General features: G+C 49.7%; 8 protein-coding genes across 8 annotated transcripts; 5 read left to right on the top strand and 3 right to left on the bottom strand.

The window, feature by feature from the left end:
• Window positions 1-288: 288 nt before the first annotated feature.
• BDV37DRAFT_267888 (peroxidase family protein) lies at window positions 289-1,193 on the top strand (the record flags this gene model as incomplete). The annotated part of the gene is made up of 4 exons (XM_032084088.1): window positions 289-376; window positions 427-664; window positions 735-1,006; window positions 1,063-1,193. The coding sequence occupies 4 exons, from the start codon at window positions 289-291 to the stop codon at window positions 1,191-1,193; spliced, it is 729 nt and encodes a 242-aa protein (XP_031946447.1).
• Window positions 1,194-1,625: 432 nt separating this feature from the next.
• BDV37DRAFT_278102 (SGNH/GDSL hydrolase family protein) lies at window positions 1,626-2,276 on the bottom strand (the record flags this gene model as incomplete). The annotated part of the gene is made up of 1 exon (XM_032085949.1): window positions 1,626-2,276. The coding sequence occupies one exon, from the start codon at window positions 2,274-2,276 to the stop codon at window positions 1,626-1,628; it is 651 nt and encodes a 216-aa protein (XP_031946446.1).
• Window positions 2,277-2,734: 458 nt separating this feature from the next.
• BDV37DRAFT_278101 (uncharacterized protein) lies at window positions 2,735-4,659 on the bottom strand (the record flags this gene model as incomplete). Its single annotated transcript, XM_032085948.1, has 2 exons — window positions 2,735-3,135; window positions 3,735-4,659. The coding sequence occupies 2 exons, from the start codon at window positions 4,657-4,659 to the stop codon at window positions 2,735-2,737; spliced, it is 1,326 nt and encodes a 441-aa protein (XP_031946445.1).
• Window positions 4,660-8,114: 3,455 nt separating this feature from the next.
• Window positions 8,115-9,444, bottom strand: BDV37DRAFT_236868 (uncharacterized protein). Its single transcript, XM_032080648.1, has one exon. The coding sequence runs from the start codon at window positions 8,729-8,731 to the stop codon at window positions 8,390-8,392; it is 342 nt and encodes a 113-aa protein (XP_031946444.1). The 5' UTR covers window positions 8,732-9,444; the 3' UTR covers window positions 8,115-8,389.
• On the top strand, window positions 9,445-12,093 carry BDV37DRAFT_236867 (uncharacterized protein). Its single transcript, XM_032080647.1, has 10 exons — window positions 9,445-9,722; window positions 9,790-10,166; window positions 10,222-10,478; window positions 10,532-10,912; window positions 10,969-11,126; window positions 11,181-11,275; window positions 11,332-11,465; window positions 11,520-11,579; window positions 11,636-11,728; window positions 11,787-12,093. The coding sequence occupies exons 1-10, from the start codon at window positions 9,591-9,593 to the stop codon at window positions 11,939-11,941; spliced, it is 1,842 nt and encodes a 613-aa protein (XP_031946443.1). The 5' UTR covers window positions 9,445-9,590; the 3' UTR covers window positions 11,942-12,093.
• Window positions 12,094-12,681: 588 nt separating this feature from the next.
• On the top strand, window positions 12,682-14,185 carry BDV37DRAFT_109150 (glycoside hydrolase family 16 protein). The gene is made up of 2 exons (XM_032078338.1): window positions 12,682-13,645; window positions 13,704-14,185. The coding sequence occupies exons 1-2, from the start codon at window positions 12,843-12,845 to the stop codon at window positions 14,002-14,004; spliced, it is 1,104 nt and encodes a 367-aa protein (XP_031946442.1). The 5' UTR covers window positions 12,682-12,842; the 3' UTR covers window positions 14,005-14,185.
• Window positions 14,186-14,601: 416 nt separating this feature from the next.
• On the top strand, window positions 14,602-15,478 carry BDV37DRAFT_109157 (uncharacterized protein). The gene has a single exon (XM_032078339.1). The coding sequence runs from the start codon at window positions 14,855-14,857 to the stop codon at window positions 15,347-15,349; it is 495 nt and encodes a 164-aa protein (XP_031946441.1). The 5' UTR covers window positions 14,602-14,854; the 3' UTR covers window positions 15,350-15,478.
• Window positions 15,479-21,269: 5,791 nt separating this feature from the next.
• On the top strand, window positions 21,270-22,328 carry BDV37DRAFT_278098 (sterol desaturase family protein; the record flags this gene model as incomplete). The annotated part of the gene is made up of 1 exon (XM_032085947.1): window positions 21,270-22,328. One exon carries the CDS (start codon window positions 21,270-21,272, stop codon window positions 22,326-22,328), a length of 1,059 nt encoding a protein of 352 aa, XP_031946440.1.
• Window positions 22,329-22,512: the final 184 nt, after the last annotated feature.

Below are 22,512 nucleotides of genomic sequence, written 5' to 3'. Positions count from 1 at the left end.
ACAGCATGTCCTGCAGTACTTTGTATCATATGTGCATTGAGCTCGCCAGCATCGATATTGCATCTGCGTGGGTCTGGACTCTTGCTTTTGTTTTTGTCCATGTGACAGATCTCAGGTGCAGGATTATTGCATATTACAGGAATGCGCTCTCCCTCCTTACTGGATACATAGGCCAATGAAATAGTTTGAATAGGTCAACTGCTCCTATTTCTCGTTCTGAACCTGGGAGGATATTTACCCCCAAAATCCGCCTAAACACTGGAGCTGAACACCAAACATAACATCAAGATGAGGTTGACTCTACTAGCGGTATCTGCTGCGCTTGCGAGCGCACTATCACAAGAAATACCTTGGTCACCCCCTGGACCTGATGATGGTAAGATGAAGTGTTGTAGACGGTTCAAATACCAAGCTAAAGACCACCAGTGCGCAGTCCGTGCCCCGTGCTGAATGCACTTGCCAATCATAACATCCTCCAACACGATGGGAAAGATATCACGCAGCAAGATACATTTCGCGCCATGGACGCGTTGCATGTAGATAAAGGGCTTTCCGACATACTCTTCGCAGCAGCGTTGAAGACTAACCTAACACCCAATGCCACCACATTTTCTCTTGACGATTTGGATCATCACAACATCATCGAGCATGATGGCAGTCTGAGGTAAGTGAAGACCCTTTGTGAACATTATTCCCCAACCTGATCTGGAAATCTAACCATCTGATGATCTTAGCCGTGGAGACTTCTACTTCGGAGACAACCATTCCTTCAACCAGACCCTCTTCGACCAAGCGAAGTCATACTGGACCGAACCCTTAATCGATCTCCACGCAGGAGCGAGAGCCCGTCTCGCACGGATCAACACGTCCAAGGCTACCAACCCTACATTTGACCTCTCCGGGTCACGCCTTCGCTTTAGCTATGCACAGACAGCCACGTACCTCCTTGTATTCGGCGACAAGGTCTCGGCGACTGTCAACACATCTTGGATCGAGTATCTTTTCGGTGTGTATTCAACTTCATTCAGAATATTGTTCATGTCTAATGTAATTTCGGTGTAGAAAAAGAACGGCTTCCCGTCGAGCTCGGGTGGGAAAAGAGGAAAAACCTCATAACGACAGCCGATCTTGATAATATGATCGAAAGGTTTATGGAAGCTACTCGGGAAGTTGAGAACTCACAGGAGGCATGACAAAGGGAAATGCGTGACGGTCGGAAGTAGTTGAATTGGGATGAGAGTCATGTATGGTATTGCTTGTCGGGTTGATCGGAATAGCAAGGTCGTGTGTATAGGTTTGACGATTCTGACATTCCTCCACCATATCTAACACGAGATCAGCTCAGAGGTCTCCAGGCGCCCGCTGTTTGGTCACATATTGCAACACCTCGAAGGTGAATTTGTAGTTTGTCCCTGAACTCTGACTATAGATTCCTGATAGGAAACCTTTTATTTTCATGTGGTGGAAACGGTTATAATGTCCGTTCCTCGATTAATTACTTTAATATGGAACGATTTTGTCGTGCACTCGGCCAGATGGTCCGCACTGTACACAAGACAATCGTCACTGATCCACCTAAGTAGGACTTGATACAAGTAATCGAGTCACGAAAGTGCTCTAGTGAACTACATTCCAGCGTCATTCGGTCCCACTATCAAGCCCTCCTCCAGGGCCCTCTGGATACCATTAAACCAAAGAACTGCCACTTGGTCGTATCCCTCATCATTGGGGTGTATGCCATCCACCAGATCATCAACATGAGGTCCATCATTATAAAGGTCCACAAGAGCAATCCTCCTCTGCAAGGCCGCCTTTTTCTCGGCCAGAGCACGGAACTGGTCATTGACGTGCATGACTCGCTCGTTCACCTGCTCATCCGAGTTGACCAGGAGAGTAGAGAGAAGGACGGTCGAGTTCGGCGCCGCATGCCAGATATACTCCAACAGATCGTTCATTCTTTGCCCCGCCTTGTCGACTCTAAACGCTTGAATACAGTCATTGGAGCCCGCGTTGACGGTTAACAAATTGGGCATCAAACGTTCGACCGACTTCATAGCCTTGTTTGTGATCTCGTCGATTCTGTTTCCGCGCCATCCCTCATGGTCGTTATTGGGCATTGAGCCTGTCCTGCGCGACCCGACCATACGGACTTCAAAGTTCGGCGCTTGAAGAAGCTCAAGTAGTGCTGTTCTATACCCCGTGCCGTGGGATGAGCCAACTCCCTTGGTCACCGATCCGCCCAGTGGCATTAGGCGCAGTGGTGCTCGGGCAGACATGACCGCCAAATAGTGAGATGCTTCTGTTGTCAAGGGTAATAGAGACTTGGTGTGTGTGCAAGTCAGGGGAAAGAAAGGAGAAAGGAGAAAGAATCCTTGGAAGCCAAATGAGATAAAAAATAAAATGGATTCGGCGAAAAGCTTAGCGACCGAGCCCAAACAGGGAAGTATACTGTCATAAGATTGACTTATGATCTGTGAAATTACCACTCCTTTATATGGGGCTCAACCGGTAAACTACATATTGACAGCATATTTTTAGATCATCTACATACACTGGTGCAACAAGTGCTCCGTGATATGGGTGGTAGGACGACTACCTCCACATCATACGGCGGCCGTGGCACAATAGACTGCACTGACCAATGGTCGGAGTAAAAAAGATCGTGTTCCGTAGAGTCTGCGTATGGTTTACAGAAATCCAAAAGTTTCTTCAGTGACATTAAGACACTCGTATATCAACCTACATTGCCGAAGCCAGGCCCGTAGCGCCCCGGCGACCAACTGTCTCTGACAGCGTCTTCGAGAAACTGCACATCAAGAGCCGGCTGGGAAAGAAGCTGTTGAAGCGATGAATCGGTCCATAGGAGGCCCCCGCGCGGCATAGTCGGGGCCAGCTGGGATGTTGACAGTGCCCCATTTCCGGGTCCACCAGAGTTCTCTGACAGCATCATGCGCTTTGCATTTGCTGTCAGGGCAGCTTCAATGACCTCAACGTGGTGGCAATATTCCGGGGCGACACAATTCCCGGCGTCTTTCAGCTCAGCCAAAAGCCGTGAAGCTTCTTCAAACGAGTCGCGGTCGCCCTGGTTATCCTGTCCCTCTAGAATGCTCGAAATAGCCTGGATGGTCAGGGATGCTAAGCGGTGCGAAGGACTTCAGCTCCGATGCAGACTAACCACTGTCAACATTCCAGGATGCGACAAGCACGAGATCAATAAGCCGAGAGCGGCTGCAAGGAAGCCATGTGAAGGGTTGCAAAGGAGCACGGGGAGATCAGTCACACTAAAGTGTTCGTTTCCAAACTTTCTAAATTTTCCCTTCTTTCTTAATTTTCTCTTTTTTTTTTTTTTTTTTTTAAGGTTTTTTTTTTTTTTTTTTTTTTTTTTTTTTTTTTTTTTTTTTTTTTTTTCACACCCCCCGCCATAGCTAGAAGTGGATACTTTTACCGTCACAGTATTCGGCGTAAGGCTTTTACGCCGGTGGTTGGTGGCAATTCCTTGCGGAGTATACTTCATTGAGAAATGCCATATCCAACAATATCCTTATATTAAATAGAAAACCAGAAAGCCATTAGGGTGCGTTCTGGCGCTGAAGACTACAGACATCAGCATTCTCGGCCTGGTCCTGCGACGCCTGTTTTCAAGATGCACTTAGCATCCACTCAACAACCATTCAGCCCACAAGCCATGCATGTCGTATTCCTCCTTTAGAGCTGAATCCGAACCACCTGCCCACCATACACAGATCCATTCACCGTGCCCCCTCGAGTTGTGACATAGAGGGCCTTGCCATCCTGTGCAATGGCCAGCGATGTCGGTCCTACCACCGTCGTACGATCGTCCCCTCCTCCCACAATAATATTTTGCTCGCCGTCTAGTGAAATTTGGGCTATGGCAGTATCCGGCTGGGCCAGGAAGGCGACACCCAGATCTTCCAGAACCACGAAATCGTCCCAATGATACGAATCTGCATCGTCCAGCGTTGCGATCACTTCGATGTCACCGGTCTTCTCTCCAAAGCCATCAATGGGTACCCGCGCAAAGATCTCCCTTGCGGTATTTGTAAAGTACATATAACCGCCCGCAATCTTCAGCCCGTTCACCCCAATCGGGGTGGATGCATTTGAAGGTGCAGTAAGCCAGGGGTCTGTGAAGGCAATTTCTGCGGCCCCTGTGTCTGTGTTGACGCGGAATACAGCCCCGAGTCGTGCGTCCCCGGCCAGGACCACATGCGGATGTACTGGTAAGGCGGCCATGCCGTTCAACATAATGGCATTGGGGAGCTGAGAAACTACTTGTATAGTCGGATTGATGGGGTTGGCGCTAAAATCCACGGTGTATATCGTCTCATTGGTGTAGCTGTAGTTGCCCCGAATGCCATCTATGACGGCAAACTTGTCGGTGTCGATCGCTGCAATGCCGCAGAGAGCAGTGGCTCCGGGGAGTGCCGCGACTAGTTCCGCTTGGGGATTGGGTAGGGATGGATTGAGAGTGTAGAGACGACCTTGGTCGAAAGTGGTGAGAAGAAGGCTGCCATCAGGCCGGAGGGCGCTATTCTCGATAGCAACTGCGGTGGAGAAATTGAATAGTTGTTTGGTTTCAAGAGCTACGGCTTGAGCTGCTATTATAGCAGGAATGGCTAGAGGAAAGAAGTAACGCATGTTTCCGCTGGGTAAGAATCAGGGACTGCTGTCACAATTGATGGTCATTCGTGTTCAACACCACTCATGTTGGGATACATCCTGTCACCTTCTCAGACGATGAGCGATCTCGGAGATTAAAACAGGGTCGGCTTCAGCAACCTAATCTGGTAATGATCTCTCGTCGAAAATAATGCTCTCTCGACCTTGGCACGATCCAGATTGATTGTGGAATAAATTCTCCACAATTCCTCATCCTCTCAACCATCCACCCGGCCAGCACCCAAAGATTTATTACCCTGTATTCAGTCGAAAGATAACATGGCACGGACTAGATAGCCAAGCATTGGCAGTGGTTGAAAACATTAACAAAGTAAGTCGTGTTAGGACGTTGCAATAATAAAACGTTCTGTAGCGCTGACTTGAGCGATGGCCAAAATATATCTTGCAACGGCTGTCTCCATGACTACAGCACACATAGACGCTGTGCACCTATAACGTAACCCACAAGCGAGCGGGCCACACAACCGGGCGGGCCACCACGCGTCATTTCTACGCGTCTGTTTTTTTGAAGCTATTCAACCACCAGCCATACCACCAAAAATGCCTAAATCATCAAAAGATAAGGTAGAACAAGAGGGAAGAGTCTTATTAGCTATATCAGCCATTAAAAATAATGATATTAGCAATATTCGTGAAGCCGCACGCGTTTTTAATATACCCCGTATAACATTGCAAAGACGCCTAGCAGGGTATATATTTCGATCAGATTTACGCGCAAACAGTCATAAATTGACTGCTAGTGAAGAGGAATCGCTTAAGGAGTGGATTCTATCACTAGATCTACGTGGAGTACCTCCTCGGCCTGCATACGTGGAAGAAATGGCCAATATTTTACTTTCAAAGCGTGATACTACATCTCCCCCTACTACTGTAGGGATAAATTGGGTATCTAACTTTACCAGGCGTACGCCTGAGCTTAAGACCTGCTTTGCACGCCGTTATAACTATCAACGTACTAAAACAGAAGATCCGAAGATTTTAAATGCCTGGTTTCAGCAAGTAAATGAGGCTATTCAAAAGTACGGTATAGCCTTATCCGATATCTACAATTTCGATGAAACCGGGTTTGCAATGGGCCTAATCGCTACTGCCAAAGTGATTACTAGGTCTAGTATGCCAGGCAAGCCGTTTTTATTGCAGCCGGGTAACCGGGAATGGGTCACTTCTATAGAATGTATTAGTTCTAATGGATGGGCTCTACCTCCTTGTATTATATTTAAAGGCAAAGTGCATATGGAGGCCTGGTATGAGGATCGAAAGATTCTATCTGATTGGAGGATCGAGGTCAGTCCTAACGGCTGGACGAGTAATGAAATAGGTCTACGTTGGTTGCAGAATCATTTTATACCGGCCACTGCAGGCCGATCTATCGGACGATATCGATTACTTATTTTAGATGGCCACGATAGTCATCTAACGCCTCAATTTGATCAGATATGCTTGGAAAATGATATTATACCGATCTGTATGCCTGCGCACGCTTTTCATAGGCTTTAACCGCTTGATGTTGCTGTTTTCTCACCTTTAAAACGCGCGTACGGTGGCCTCGTTAAATCTAAGATGCGCTGTGGGCTTTATCATATCGATAAATTTGACTTTTTAGACGCCTATCCTGAAGCTCGTACGCAGGCGTTTACTGGAAGTAATATTTATAGCGCTTTTAGAGCTACCGGCCTAGTTCCTCTGAATCCTGAATACGTTTTATCTTAGCTGGTAGTTCAACTCAATACCCCTACACCTCCGGGTAGTAGACCAAGCAGCCGAGGCAGTTCAGCGCCTAAAATATCTCATACAGTCAAGCAGTTGAAAAAGTCCGAAACTATGTTTAAAAAGCTGCTTAAAAATCGATCTCGCAGCCCCGATTAACCTACTAAGGTTTGTCTAAATCAAATGATTAAAGGCGCTGAACGAGCTATAAACGATATGATGCTATTTAAGTATCAGCTTGAGCGATATGAGGCTTTATATAAAAAGCAACTTAAAAAGCGAAAGCGCTCTACTAAGCAGATTGCTTTTAAAGGGGGTACGTCAGTATTTGACGCCCGAATCTATATAGAGCGCAGAGCTCAGGCAGATGAAGCTATTCAGGCAGATGGAACTCAGCGTACTGAATCGGGGTCTAGACGCGCACCTCCTAGATGTTCTGGATGTAATATACAGGGCCATAAAATTACGAACTGCCCGAATCGATAGAACTACTCATTTTTCTATATGAATATAAATTGATGATATTTGACCGATTTCAATTTTAGTATAGCGGCGTGGTGGCCCGCCCGGTTGTGTGGCCCGCTCGCTTGTGGGTTACGTTAGTACAATATGGATGAGAAAAGGAACGTGAGTATAACAAACGGAAGTAGCTGATATATTTAAGTAGCCACGGATGCTTCATTTCGGCCGGAAAATTATGCCTTGCCTCGAATGATACTATTGCTAGTGACATCTTTGGTTGCATTTGTTCTCGGGAAGTTTCGATAATTGTCGGGGCAACGAGATCCGACATCTGATAATCCTGGCGATGGCAGCCTGAGGCACACATTTTCACATGATGTGATCGCGATTGCGCAAGAAGCAAGGCGCACTCCAACGTTCACTTGTACACATCATCATTTCCTTATTTCATTACTTAATTTGATTAATTTTGGATATATCATAGCTCGGAAAACTCATTGAAATGATAATCCACGATATATACAGTGAATCGCTTGGCGTCTCCCCCGCTGTGAACCCCCGAGTACTCTACGGCGCCGTATTTGTTAGTCTGCGAGGTCACTGAAAGGCATATCTATTTGACGTTACAGGCATCCTGACATGGCATGTATTCCGATCCACTATGCAATACTTGTTACGCGCATATATAAAGGCAGAATTGCCTACATTCGCAGTGATTCGTTCCACGACTTTGTCCAGCATCTCGAGCGCTTGTACAAATAGCGAAAGTCGAATTACCGAGCAAATGCAAATGCAAATGCAAGGAAATCTGCGGCAACTACTCGAGAGGTGTAAGCGACAAGGGCAACTGGATTATGAGGGATTTCGAGATCTGTTTGCCACCAGTCGAGTCAGCGACGTTTTATTTCATGGCGCGTGGTCCGTACTGCGGCAGGCTGGGCGAACTTGAGTCGCGACATGGCATTCTAATACGAGGCCTCGCTTCTAGCAATCATAACATGCTATTGATAGTATTTTTGGAAGCCTTGTGCCCGCATATCTGCATCGTAATCGCACGAGAGCGCATAAGCAAGTCAACGATTCTGTCGAGCTCGCTGGTCATTGTGCAAAAAGAGTAAATGTCGTGTGGGCTGGTCAGTCAACGCCCGATGACCTGGGGAAAAGCAGCGCTTTCCATGCTGTCTTCCCGAGCGCGAACGAGGGACTAAACGATTCCTGTCGGATAGAAAATCCAGACTACGGACAAAGAACAACAAAAAAAAAAAAGGAAAAAAACGAGAAAGTACCCGCCGTGAAAGCCATGGCGTCTGGATCGCTGCGCCCCATTTTTGTTTGTCTAAGGGTGGTTTGAATTTTTCTATGCTTCACCGGGATGTAGGGACCGGAAGTCTTTTTCACATCGGCCTGACTCACCGTGACAAGGCAGAGAGGCCAGAATCCGGAAAAGGCCTAACAACGGTGCGAAGGATTAGGATCAAAACTACTCCGTACTCGGTGCATGTCCGGGCGAGTGGTGTTATCAACCACCGCACCCCAGTTTCCTTTGGCTAATTCCGAACTGACTAAGGCCATTAAGGATACTGATCGGCAAAAGCAAACCTTGGGTAAACAAGGTGTGACCCTCGGCGAAACACCAGCAGGCTGACGGAAGAAACCCAACAAGGGTAGCACTGACACATCCACTAGCCTCCGACAAGGCGGCCTGTTTGGATCCATGGGTGAGCTTGATAAAGGCTGGTTGCGACAATGATCGGCTTGTCATGCATGATTCTTCCCATGAGAAACAGTATTCCATAGACAAAGGAAACAGACAAAAGAAAAAGGTTGTCTGAAAGCGTGCCCTGTTAACCACAAAGAACATGGGAGAAAAGCACCGTATCCGATTTTTCTGGTAGGTTCGAAGACTCTCTGACGCTGGCGAGGTTCGCGTGGCATTTAGGTTGGGCAGACCCAAGTGGAGCAAGGTTGCCAAGCAGCTAATCAAAAGTCGCTGAGGGCATCCCGAAGACTCCAGTAGAGAACAAAGCCGCGTTGGTGGCTGCGCTAGTCTCCCGCATCAGGGAAATGCCCGGGGAATCACATTTATGATTAGTGGAAGGACCGTCTCTCACCTAAGATCAAGAGAGGCATGGTCTGACTCGGGATCTGACTTTTCATAGGTTCCCCTCGAAGCCACATTGATCACAAAGGTTGCATTCAGGGCGGCTGGTGGCGGCCGGCTGTCGGATTCGGTGCTGCCGCTCGTATCACGATTCCCGTGAGAATGAAAAGGCAGATTTCCAGCGCTCTAACCATGTTTCGACTGCGAAGGAGCCATTTGGTTTGTGGAGGGCACGATTGACGAACCAAGACCATGACAAGACGTTGCCAGGAAACCCCACAAGTCTTATGTGAGTCTTGATTCTAGGGCTTGTTTTCTTTCAACCTCCGCTTTGACCGCCTTCCCGGTGGGTCGAGCTTGCAACCACGCGACCAGTCACCAGCCGCGGCGTGCCCTAATTTGCTGTCTGGATGACCCGCCGAGCCACGACGCTAGGATCTCTCCCCACGGGGCGTTGACGGTATCGCGCCATGGCCGGATGCAGGATTTAAAGATTTAAGGTCATCCCCACGGGGGGAAGGGAGGAGCTCGTCGACCCCGCGAGATAAAACCCAGGAAGGCGTCCGGAGGGAAGACTCAGAATCGCTCTCAAAGCTCTACCAGAACCCCAACCACCACCATGGACGAAAAGACAGCCATGGGTGTGACCGCTCACAATGAGACCCTGGCTCAGGCCACCAAGCCAGGACTGGCGGACCCCGCTGACCGCCGCGAGTCCTTCGCTCTCAATCTCGTTGAGAACCCGCTGACGGTGAGATTGGCCATTTGACGATGGTCGGATCGATCGGTGATGATGCTGACTTGGCTTACCCTCATAGCGCAGCTCTCCGGAGCAAGTTGTGCTCGATGCCCGAGCATTTGCCGAGTCGCACCAGATGGCGGAACACGCAGATCTGTTTGGTCGCGCGGCTTTGGTCGCGCGGGACCCCCAACGCTTCGAGATGATTACCGAGCTTAATGAGGAGGAGCGCGCCGCCCTCATCTACGAGCGCGATCATAAATGGCACGGCCCTTTCATGCTCTGGTACTCAATTGCCTTGTGCGCCGTCGGAGCCGCCACCCAAGGATGGGATCAGACGGGATCCAACGGTGCCAACCTGTCTTTTCCACAGGAATTTGGTCTGACTGGCGAAGGGAGAGATGAATGGATCGTGGGAGTTATCAATGCCATCATTTTCTTGACGGCAGGTCTCATGTGAGTGTGGTAGAAACGATGATACGTTTGGCTTTCTGATTGACCTGGGATATAGTGGCGCTTTCATCGTTGATCCCCTGAACCACTACTTGGGCCGACGCGGCGAGATTTTCGTCACGGCTTGCTGTCTCACGGCCACCCCCATCGGGTCCGCCTTCGCCAAATCATGGCAAGGGCTTTTCGCAGCACGATTCGTCATGGGTATTGGCATCGGTGCCAAGAATGCTACGGTGCCCATCTACTCCGCCGAGATGGCCCCGGCGCGCGTTCGAGGCGCGCTCGTCATGTTCTGGCAGCTGTGGGTGGTAGCGGGTGAGTGATGTTCGGTCGCTTGTCTCTCACAACATGGCTAATGGTCACAACAGGTATTTTCTTGGGCTTCTGCGCCAACGTGATTGTGAAAGACACGGGAGATATCTCTTGGCGTCTCCAACTTGGCTCGGCATTCATCCCATCTTTCATCCTCGGCGCCGGTATCTATTTCTGCCCCGAGTCCCCTCGTTGGCTGATGAAGCATGGGAAACTTGCGGCCGGATACCGATCCATGTCGCGCTTGCGAGCCCATCCCATCATTGCCGCCCGGGACTACTACTATTCGTGGATTATCTACGAAGAGGAGCTCAAGGAGGCTCGCGGTGCCGGTTACTTCGCCCGTATGTGGGACTGTTTTGCCGTGCCCCGGATTCGGCGCGCGAACTATGGTGCCTCGACCGTCATGATCGCGCAACAAATGTGCGGAATCAACAGTAAGTCACTGTTTGTGTGGTTGGTCTACCTTCTGGTTCGCCCTAACCCTTGGCAGTCATCTCTTTCTACAGCTCCACGATCTTCGAAAAGGTCGGCTACACCCCTGAGCAGGCCTTATACGCGTCTCTTGGCTACGGTGCCATTCAGGTCGTATCCACTATCCCTACTCTCTTCCTCATCGACACCAAAGGTCGACGAACCCTGACATTGGCTGTGAGTGATCCCCACCCTGGTTCCAGACCATAGCTGACTGTCCTACCCATGAAGACCTTCCCACTCATGTGCATCTTCCTCTTAGCCGGTGGTCTGTCGCTTCTGAATGATACCGGTAGCAGAGGGGCCCAAATCGGACCCGTTGTCCTGTACGTTTGTACACTATGTTTTCCGAGGTGCATTTTGGCTGACACGACTCGACTAGGTTTATCTACCTGTTCACGATCTGCTACTCCCTAGGTGAAGGACCCGTCGCTTTCCAGTACTCTGCTGAGGTGTTCCCCACCATTCAACGAGAGCAAGGCATGGCCTGGGCCGTGTGCATCAACAACACCTTTGGTGAGTGTTTCCAGCCTCCATATGACCGCAGTCCTGCTAACCAGACATGCATAGCGGGCGTCCTCAGTCTCACCTTCCCTCGCATGCAGACCGTCATGACTCCCACCGGCGCTTGTAAGTGAACATTCCCGGATTCTGGCGATACGCCGTCCGCTGACTCTTCGCTCCAGTCGGGTTCTACGCGGGACTCAACCTTCTCGCATGGTTTATGATCTTCTGCTTCGTCCGGGAGACAAAGCAGCTGACACTAGAGGAGCTGGATCGTAGGTGACCCCCCCGCTCGGCTTTCTGTAGCCTTAGCTGACTTTCTTTCGTTTCCAGAGGTCTTCTCGGTCCCAACCAAGGACTTTATTCACCACGAGTTGACCGTGTGGCTTCCTTATTTCATCAAGCGGCACATTTTCCGTCAGAATATCGAGAAGCCACCGCCAATTATCGCGGCTGCAGAGGGATCTGTGGGTATCCGGGCGGCATAATCTTTCTCGACCACTCGTTGAGCGCTCAGTCGTGATGAATGCTATAGTGGAGGCAGGATGGGATCACAGTAATAAAGGAGGATATAAGATGACCCTTCCCAACGGAAGTGTAGGCACAGGGATATATTTAGAGACGGGTAATATGAAAGTCCATTGGTTCGCACATTTGCTGGATGCGTAGTGTGTTGCCTGTGTAGAAATTCTTTTGGATCTTAACTCCGAGCTCACGGGATTCGTGATGCCGTACCTTACCGGAACAGGCTAGACGGACTTTCTCCGAGACCTGACAAGCTTTTGGTCACTAGGCCCAGCCGGGACTAGCGGCGTCGTACACCTGATCCACTTGTTTTTGTAGCATGGAAATTGGGTGGATTTCGACCAGGCAGCAGCCCACGGAGAAGACTTGACTTCCTTCACAACGTGCCGTGGAGAGGAAAGAGACATCCCCGTTGTGAACATGTTGAAAGCATTCTGATCGCCAGCGACGTGGGGAGGGAGCCTCGCCAATGAGATCTCTCGTCGTTCCGCGCGACTGGGAGCTTCAAGTTGTGCGAGTTCTCCCATCTCGTTATAAATAGCCTCGTGGGCTCCACGCGTGAAAAGCCGATAGTTCGGCTCCCACTAATATGTGCCGGGGAAGTGCACCTAGCCTGATTGGCGATGGGTTTCTTCTTCCCCCCCTTTTGCGGTTCCTCAGGGCATAGTGCGCCGTTACCATATTTTTCTCCTGGCGTATAACCCCAGCATGGCCGCCTGCTCGTCATACACCATGAACCATTTCGCATAACTCCTACTCTGCTGACAGGACTTGTGCCGTACCACCACATTTGGACCAGGCCGTGTTCCCAGATTCGCCTACGGAGGGAACGGCCAGCCGCGCCACCACGACAGCAACGTTTTCATGCGCCCCTTTCGGTATGTCGGCATCCTGAGCGCCCTTGCCAGGATTGCGATTGCCGACGACCAAACCGAATGCAACCCGTTAAACAATACATGTCCCGCCGACCCGGCGTTGGGCACCGAGCACACCTGGTGGTTCAACTCCACACTGGATGAGAAGCTGTGGAATATGACCACCGGGGTCCCGACATATACTTCGGAAGGGGCGGAGTTTCCGATCAAGACAGAAAACGGGTCGACTTTGTTACAGTCCAACTTCTACATTTTCTTCGGTGTCATGGAGGCGCACGTGAAGATGGCCAAGGGCGCCGGCATCATCAGCAGTGTGATTCTCCAGTCGGACGACTTGGACGAGATCGACTGGGAATGGGTCGGATACAATACCAGCTCAGTGCAGTCCGACTTCTTTGGTAAGGGCAATACGACCACGAGTGACCGCGGGGGGTTCCATGCCGTGGCCAACGCCGATACGGAGTTCCATAACTACACCTCCTACTGGGACAAAGACCGCCTGGAATGGTGGATTGATAACGAATTGGTGCGCACGGTCAACTACTCGGAACCCTTGACCGTCTACGGCAAGAACTATCCACAAACTCCGTGTCGAGTCAAAGTCAGTAATTGGCCGGTGGGCATTGCGTCCCAGTCGATTGGAAATATCGAGTGGGGCGGCGGTCTGGTGAACTGGACCAATCTCCCCTTCACAATGACGGTGCAGAGGATTCGCGTTCAGGACTTTCATTCGGGTAAAGAGTATACATATTCCGGACACTCGGGCTCATACGAAAGTATCAATGTCGTCAGGTACGATCCCTGTGCTTACGTGCTGTCTGTGGGTTAAGATGACTGATCGACGCTGCAGTGGCAACTCAACCGCGAAAACGGAGATCAACAAGAAGCCGACCAAAACTCTCGCTCAAAAATGGGATGACTTGGGCAAGGCGGCCCATATCGGCATGTATTGCGGGGCTGCTGCTGCTGGAGTGCTTATCGTGGCAGCATTCGCAATGTGGTGCGTCCGGCAACGTCGAAAAGGTCGTCTCGAGCGTGGCCTCGCCGAAGGTCCGCCGACTACGTCCAAGCCAATCGAGATGGAAGACTACAAGAAACGATGGAGACAAAGCGACTGGGCGCATCGTGGCTATCAAGCCGTTGACCAATAGATTGTATAGTTGTTGAAAGTCTTGTATTTGAAAGGCTGAAGCAATATAATAGCCATAGATACTACGTTATACCTACGCCTTTGAGAGCATGGAACGGCGATGATAGAACCATGTCCCTCTCGATTCCTAACAGTCTGGATACGGGACATAACCCAGATTAGGGTCTGGCAAGCTTTCTGGCAACCAAGTGATGTCTTGGCGGACGGCCAGATTTGAACACCCGTACGAATAACAGGATGGCGTTTCTTCTTGAGGTACCCCCTCAGGTCGCAATGTCTAGTTGTGTACGGAATGTAGTGCTTCTGTACGGTGTTCAGAGAAGTGTAGGCTTGCTCAGGGCAGTGCAGTCAAAAATTGCTTAATGCTGGCTGTCATATCAAGGGGGCTTCTCAATTCCACCATGGGGTTTGCAGCGATATCAGCTCGGAAGGGAGATATTCAATACGTGTCAATGTCTTCGGAGCGCATGTCTGGTGGATCGGAAAGATCACTAATCCTAACGCCCCGATGCGCGTCGGTAAAACCCCTGGCGAAGTTATCACTTGGGTTTTAATACAACTCCGAGCAACTACTCGCGAGCAATTTGGGGATTTCCCCGGTGGATCACTAATCCTCGGGTAGGACGAATCATGATAACAATCCTACATAACCTCGGTGAGTAGCTAATCACTAGAAATACAAAGCAACGCACATACCGAAACCTCGGTGTTGTCTATAGGAATGACATCGAAATTAACTTACGGCACTCCAGGGTCGAAATAGCAAACCTTTTTAAACCCCTTCATGGGTACTGAGTTACAGGACATTATCACTGCATACCATCAAGCCACACGAGACCCATTCGATCACAATGCCACCGATGAACTACCAAGTGTTGATTACCGGAGAGCAGGACACCAAGACTGCTCACAAACGACGAAATGTCTATCTCCGACCGTTCCTCCTCTTCTGGCTCAATTCTCTTTTCGCGGAGATTATCTTCTTGGCGGTCGGTGTTTTCATTATGACGGGTACCCGGGACCTTCTTTACAAGATCTTATGGACTCTGGTCTTCTGTCCACTTGGAATGGGCGGCGCGATGGGAGGTCTGATCAACTGCTTCATTGTCGACCACTACTACGGTAAAAAAGCGGCACATTTCACGGGGATTCTGTCGCTACTTATACTTAGCAGTTGCAACTATCTGTGCTACAACCTCGATCGACATTTTGGCTGGTTCGGCGCGACTGAACATCCACTGTGGTTCCATTGGCGTTACCCAATGATTTGGGTGGTTGGGTACTTCAATGGGCTTCTGTTATTCACAGATCGGGGACAGGAGCGATTGGCCAGGCTTGGGCTCTGAGTGTCTGGTATGGGGGGAGGGGCAGGGTATGCGTTATCGACGCGAGGCATTGGCCGCTGAGGGGTATATCTGTGATGGTAAAGACTGATTTTCACAGCTATGGCTAGAATTGGGGTTTGGATATGCGACTGGCCTGCCGTATGTTGACGTCTGATTGTTTCGTGGATGTATATAGATTGTTGTTCAAAGTCTGTATCCAGTCACTACCTGATCGCATCTGAGACGTACGTATAAGCTGCTGACAACACAACATGTTATTCCCATCCAAAAGGATCCGGTTGAATAGTGACGTGTGGGAATGTGGTCTGCTTTATATACCGTCAAAGACGGTTTGGGGAAATTTCTGTTAGGAGTTCTACTGATGGACCGCAAGATTACTACACGGGTAAGGCGGCTGCCAGCCTTTAGTGGAGTGTTATCGTCATGGTTTCAGAGTATTTCTGGGCGTCACTTTGGTCGCATGGCCATAGCCAGTGGTTTTCTCCTCACGTCTGTGTTGTTCTAACAAGGAAACGGAGTCTTAAAGGAGCAAGGAAGTGCAGCTCCACCGACCAAGATTTATTCGACGATCATCAGTCTCCCTCCCGTTGGAAAAATTGCCCATATTAAGAAATACGGTCGAGATATAAATAGGTCACCACATACTCTCGCTGAGCTCATGCCCTTCGCCGGAGAAGTTGTAATGCGTCGTAGCAGAAATCAAGGAAGAGCATGCAGGTCTCCAACTATCTTTCGTGGAGCAGTAATCAACGTCAGATACTATGGTGCGCTCCCCGCAGGTTCATGGCGGAGGCTTGCATCTCGCCCCAAAAGAACCGCGGACGATCCATTCCCCCCTCATGGAGGATGCAGATCTGTGGTTCTTCACTCTTCACAATGGCCTGTCATCTACCAATAACGTCCTCTACAGCGCCGCTTCGGGTAGCGGATAGTTCGTCTCCACTGTGATAACAGCCGGCGAATGTTGGGTTACGTGGTGAGCATTGATTGGTGTTTTAGTAATATATATACAGGTGGTTGCATAAGCTCGCACACTGCCGATCATGCTATGACGAAGGGAGTGGGTCATGGCGTCCAATACAATGCAGGCCTGACAGGATTGGCAGGTACTTTAGGTTTGAAATTGGATATAGACATCCTTTACCTGGCGCAGTTTGTAGTAGGCACAGCATCTCTAGAATAGAAAAGGACGAACATGTGTCAAACTCTAATCTGTCGACCGTCACGATCGACCACTGTATATGGTTGACATTTCAGTCTTGGCCAATGTCTAGACAACTGTCGATCGGAAAACAGTGGATGATCCCTGACATACGTCTCTATCCTTGATGTAATCTTGGGTAGAAGCCCTTATTCTCCATATGTTTCCGTTTTTCAGCTTGATCGGTTAGCTCGAGTGGCCTACCTACCGTCATGTTGAGGAGGAATTGGTGCTGTCCGAGCAAAGTACGGGCCCCAGTTCATTTTTACTAATGCTTGCCCACCTGCTGATAAGCACAAACAGCCCCCGAATAATTGTGCTACCTTTGTGCAGATCGAACTTTGACATCATCTGTACTTGAGGCTAATACCCACCCGTTCCTTGATGGAACGGGAAGGGATGTAGTATGATATGCGGGAAACTTACTCGACTACGGATCGCAGGCCCAAGCTTCAGATCTAAGCGGGTCGAATGTGACATTCTCTGCTAGTACAGCCTGTTTGATAACGCCCGCCTCTCTATCATTAGTCCCTGCCCCTAGTTGGCAAAGCGAAAGCCCTACTGGCACTGAAGTTCCGTAAGGTTTATTGATTGTCGAGGCATTTGGGATTTAAGGTTATAGAGGGGATGGTAGTATTTGGTGTCATGGTCCATCACACCTGAAGAGTTGTTCTACTTCTGTAACCTGGACAAGCAACCATTGAACTTAGCCTCGTATCTGATGTTCTTGCGCCGGTTTTACGTGTCGATCTTCTCATACCCACAGGGTAAGCTGCGTATAACTGGTTATATGACACACTGAATGTCGTCACGGCCCACCGGTCCACCTGCCTTGAAAGCGGGCAAGTACAGTAACCTCGACTCACTAACGCCATGATTTGGCGCAGTTCCAAGATACGTGGGACGGTCAAGAAAGGACCTAAAGCTAGATATGCAGTGTAAACCGACGATCAAGAAACTCCAATGCCAGCTGAAAGTTCCGTTCCACACGTATGAGGGGAAGAAATCATGGATATCTCCGTCCCCAGCGCTTCCCCGCAGTAGGATGCCCGCTATAAATACAGGTCTTCAAGCTGGACCAGAATGCCTTAACGCCTACTTGAACTGCACTCAATCTTCATTCTGACCATACCCATTCTTCCTGCAACTCATTCCACTGTTGCTAGCTTTTACAAACCATACCACTGCGATTTTGTCCTCCATAAGGAAATACCAATCTCCGTATACATCCTCCTCAGTTCTACACCAGGAGAATAGCCCGATAAGGGTACGTCAAGTAATCCTCTCACAAGACGTTCGGCTAACGAATTAGATATTATCACCATGAAACTCTCACTTGTTGCTCTGGCCATGACTGCAGTAACTGCCATGGCGCAGCAGACAGGAACGGAACCTCCGGTGCAGGCCAGTAGTTGTTGCAGCAACTGTGCGGCGCAGTGCGCAGTTGCTTGGCTTAATGGCCCAGCTGCTTATGCGATCTGTGTTGGGGTCTGCTGCGGAGCCGGCTGCAAGTAATATCAATGACTCCCTATATTATCCCCAGCGAGGTCAGATGGATAACCGGGAAGCATCAGCTTGGACCATGGGAGATACTTTGAGATATGCCATGCGATGGGTTGCGGCCTATGAAACAGTGTATAGCAGGCATACCAAGACTCCTGCTCCGTTAATGTTTGTACATACCTGGCCTTCATTTATGCAATTTGGGGTTAGTGTCCTTTATTCTATACGTAAATGACTCAATCGGTGTCTTATTTGCGTATTCCCAGTTTACGCTGCATAATAGATAGATGATTGCAGGATTTGCGTTATGGTATATTGTCACTTGTACCACGCTGAAAGAGCAGCAATGTCCACAAAGAAAAGCGTAATCAACACTTCTCAACCTCTCGTAATGATCTTACTATATTGTTGACATCCCTTTATATGCTCCTATTTTCTGGGTGCAAGATATTGATTGGGTAGCTGAAGATATACTGATAGTCTTCCGTGTGTTCCTGTACAGGCTTCTTTGCCAACATCTGTTGTTTATTGGTTCAAGACTCGAAAGCGAACTCGGGCTTCGACGCAATGCATAAGTCGAGGTCTTTATGCAATCATATTAGTTTTTGCCTGTACTCACATGATACTTTAAATTATTTCAACTGGAGAGGTCCCAAATTCTAGCCAAGGGGGAGACGAAGTAAATATCTGTGATACATACGCACCGGATTTCCTCTATAGCTCGAGCACTTCTCTCTTGTATTCAGGGCTCACCCCTTGCTGCGTTCAATTACAAATCCTACCTTCCTGCGAGCCATTGTCCCAGCATCATCGATCACAGCATATCGTCCAACTTTCTGGATGGCTTTTTAGAGCTCCACTATAAAGACTTTCGTGGACCATCGCGTATCAAGTTTGTCTACCCGCACACACCAGTAATGCAATGACCGATTAATATATCGGTGTCTGGATTTGATCTATGAGTTCTAGCTGCTGGAATCCATTAATGTGATAACCGTAAACCCGTCCAAGTCTTCACCGCGTAAATCTAGTCGAACATGAACCTTCCCACTCAACCGCCGGAGCTCCCATGAATCATAACGCCCTGAACAATCGATGTGCTGTCATTTCTGCCTTTGGCGAGAGTTGTTTTCATTATTGTATAATCGGCAGTGGAGTTAGAGATGCAAATGCGGGTCTGACTGCAGATCGAGACGGAGAAGCAACGCATAGCGCAGGGGAAGAAAAACAAAAGAAGCATGTGAGACATAGCTTGGGTTGGGAAATGCGTGTGGATCTTTATTTTGAGTTCTCAATTCTATAATCTATGCAAATCGGGTCCAAAAGAAGAAATACAGGAAGATTTCCGATCCCCAAGCCTAGTATCCACGGTTCAGCTTCTTCAGAGGAGCTGGACGCAGTCCACACTTCGCCGGCTACATCTTCACGAAGGATCATCCGCAAAGATCATGCTATGGCAACGGCCAAGTGCCTGGATAGCACCGCCTCCTAAGTTGCTTCGAACAATACGTCAATAATAGAAGTAGGCCGGTTTCCACTGCTTTTTGAGAATGGAAACAGCTCTACCCGGCTATTGCGGGTTGCGGCCGGGCGTCTCTGCTCCCTCAGTCGCACGCCCTTTTGTATTAGAGTATACCTTCCCGACAGGTGGCGAGGTCTTCTAACGCTTTCCAATGGCCAACACTCAATGTATTCATGCGGGGCTATACGGCCGACCGAAACGGCTCCGGGTAATCTTTACACATCCAATCTCGCAGGCCTCTTACGCGGCAACAATCACGTTTAAGATATGGACGCGACCATATGACAGGAACGATTGAACCAAGATCAAACACTGAAAGTCGTTTCTATATTCTCCATATCTACAGTCCACCCTTGGCGACCCTCGTGTCCGAATCAGATACTTCTGCCGGAAGAGGGATGGGGTGAAGTGCTGTCAACCACCAACTGCCAGCATCAGTATACGTTGGAGGCTCTCGACCGTCACCTTCGGTGGACATAAGTGAGATAATCGCATCTGAAACTACCTCCTCAAAGGAGATGCTACAAACCCAATCAGGACGTCAACTATTGCTCTCTGGAAAGCCAACCTATCCGAGGTCTTCAAAAGACTTGTTGAAGCCATGACCCAGGATAGAGTCATGTGGTCCGAAGGGGTTATCAGCCGGCTCCAAGTCCTCCTAATGTTGGCCTGATAATGACTATACTCCGACTTTTCTCCAAGATCCGGCCATGTACGTTCACGTTCGACACTGCCAATTCGCGGCACATGCTGTTTCTCAATCCGGAGCGTGCCGCGGATGCGAGGCTATCATAGAGGCACTCTTATGTCGGGGGGATAACAACCATTGGTCCAGTTCTCGCCCAATGCCACTTGCTGTCGTGCAGTGGTCCTATGAATGGTGTCGGCCTTCTACCACTCGAGGTGAGCTACACGAAGGGATTTCAAAGGACGGCACGTGAGAGCATGCACTATGTTCCAGTTTCTGGGTCCTCTCTGAGGATCACAGGCGTTAAGCATGTCATCCAGTCATGCGGACAGGAAAGGAAGACCTATCCTCGACCAAGAAAGGTAGCGTGCCTTTGCGGTGCACAAGTCAACAGCTCGTTTGCCAAGCCAAACGCTTGCATCTGAAACAAAAGCAGTTGAGATGCATACTGATGGACCTACGCAATACAAATCATTTTGGGAATTCGATGCGAGACCACTGAACCCGAGAAGCTAGACCAGACTAAGTGCGAGGTTTGCCCTAGGAGAGGCCAATAGAATCCATGCCGATGCAGTAGGAAGCCTACCAAAGCAGGGTCCACCCAGATATGTGTAATCGTATGTTGCAACAATCGTATTCCGAATGTTGCTCTTGATATTAGAGGTCCAACAATGGAACAGGATTTCCCCGCTCTGGAGATCGCCAAACGCAACCGGACCGAGGCAAGATGCCCACCACACGGAGCCAATTACGGACACTTGCTCTTCCCCAACAGGACCCTGAATGACATCCTGGGGGCGGATCAATGGAGTAGAAGCCGTTGGATGACCAAACACCTGCAACTGGTCGGGTGGAGGGGCTAATGACCGTCGATCTCACATGATATACCGACCACACATGGTGCCGAGCGACTTGGGCCTACGCCAGGCATATAAGACAGCAGGCTATGTAGATCTGGCGCCCTAACCCTCGTCTCTTCCCCCAAAGCGGAACACCACAGTGAGCGATGGAGACTCAGACGACTTCGAAAGGCAATCCCCGCGATTCCATGGTGTCGACCTGGCGCGATGGCGACCGATCACAATGGACAGCCTCCCACCGGCTACTTGACCTGCTGGGCACACGCCTCATTCCCCGCGATGGAAAGGTGCCAGTCCATGCCAAGACAGAAAAGGTCCCGTCCGTGCGAGAGTGGACGGTCCATCTGTGGATTCTGCTACACGCCCTGATTCCGCTCGCTCTTCACCAAACATACATAGCCTATACTGGCCGTACCCTCCACCCTGTCGCCGTCTTCTTCTGGTATAACACGGCATTCTATGGGACCGGCATCCATCTTACGCAAACCATTCGCCGCCTCGGTGGGGTCTACGGCTTCTTGGACGGGGACAAACATGCACGAGATGACATCCCTGATGTTGGCGTGGACCGAGTAGCGGCCGAACTGTTGTCGGTCCCAGTACTTCGGCTGGCCATGTCTGTCTACCTCTCTTATCGACCGGAGGAGCTCCCATTGTCTTTTAACTGGGGTTGGCTCGCGTTGGAGATCGCACTCTACAGCATCACGGTGGACTTTTTCTTCTACTGGTACCACCGCCTGATGCACTCGGTGCCTATCTTGTGGAAATTCCATCGCACGCACCATCTAACGAAACACCCCCACCCGCTACTTGGTGCTTATGCGGACCATGAGCAGGAGTTTATGGATATGATGGGCATCCCGCTGCTTGCGTACGCCACTCTGAAACTAATGGGACTACCGATGTCATTTTACGAATGGTATGTCTGCTATCAATATGTCGCCTTCTCTGAAATCATCGGACATAGCGGGCTCCGGGTTCACGGCGGCGCGCCCTCTACTCTCAACTGGTTGCTCGAGGCCTTTGATGCAGACCTGGTGATCGAAGACCATGACCTACATCACCGATATGGATGGAGGAACAGCCACAACTACGGCAAGCAGACTCGCGTCTGGGATCGCGTTTTCGGCACGTGCCGTGAACGTATTGAAGGTCACAAGGGCAACGTGGACTATGAAAACCGTGTCACATTTCCTCTGTTCTAACATCGACATTGGACATAGTGGGAAGGGACTCTAGGGAGACGAACGTCATTGTCAACATGCAGCTGAGAGGAACAGTAACTACGTTGTTCTGTGTATATCACATTTCTCGATATAGTATGCCAAATTCAATACTTGTCAGTTGGTTTCAAGAACCAGCTTTTATAGCGTACCTCTGTAGTCTAGC

This window comes from Aspergillus pseudonomiae (genome assembly GCF_009193645.1).
Source record: "Aspergillus pseudonomiae strain CBS 119388 unplaced genomic scaffold BDV37scaffold_3, whole genome shotgun sequence".
Taxonomy (NCBI): Eukaryota; Fungi; Ascomycota; class Eurotiomycetes; order Eurotiales; family Aspergillaceae; genus Aspergillus; species Aspergillus pseudonomiae.
Note: the sequence above shows the minus strand (reverse complement) of the source record. Positions and strands in the feature narration are given on the sequence as shown.

Coding starts and splice junctions, on each gene's coding strand:
- BDV37DRAFT_109150 (XM_032078338.1), top strand. CDS start 12,843: ATGCGCCCCTTTCGGTATGTCGGCATCCTGAGCGCCCTTGCCAGGATT. Junction 13,646..13,703: donor GAAAGTATCAATGTCGTCAG/GTACGATCCCTG, acceptor TCGACGCTGCAG/TGGCAACTCAACCGCGAAAA.
- BDV37DRAFT_109157 (XM_032078339.1), top strand. CDS start 14,855: ATGCCACCGATGAACTACCAAGTGTTGATTACCGGAGAGCAGGACACC.
- BDV37DRAFT_236867 (XM_032080647.1), top strand. CDS start 9,591: ATGGACGAAAAGACAGCCATGGGTGTGACCGCTCACAATGAGACCCTG. Junction 11,466..11,519: donor GTGCATCAACAACACCTTTG/GTGAGTGTTTCC, acceptor AGACATGCATAG/CGGGCGTCCTCAGTCTCACC. Junction 11,729..11,786: donor GACACTAGAGGAGCTGGATC/GTAGGTGACCCC, acceptor TTTCGTTTCCAG/AGGTCTTCTCGGTCCCAACC.
- BDV37DRAFT_236868 (XM_032080648.1), bottom strand. CDS start 8,731: ATGTTCTTTGTGGTTAACAGGGCACGCTTTCAGACAACCTTTTTCTTT.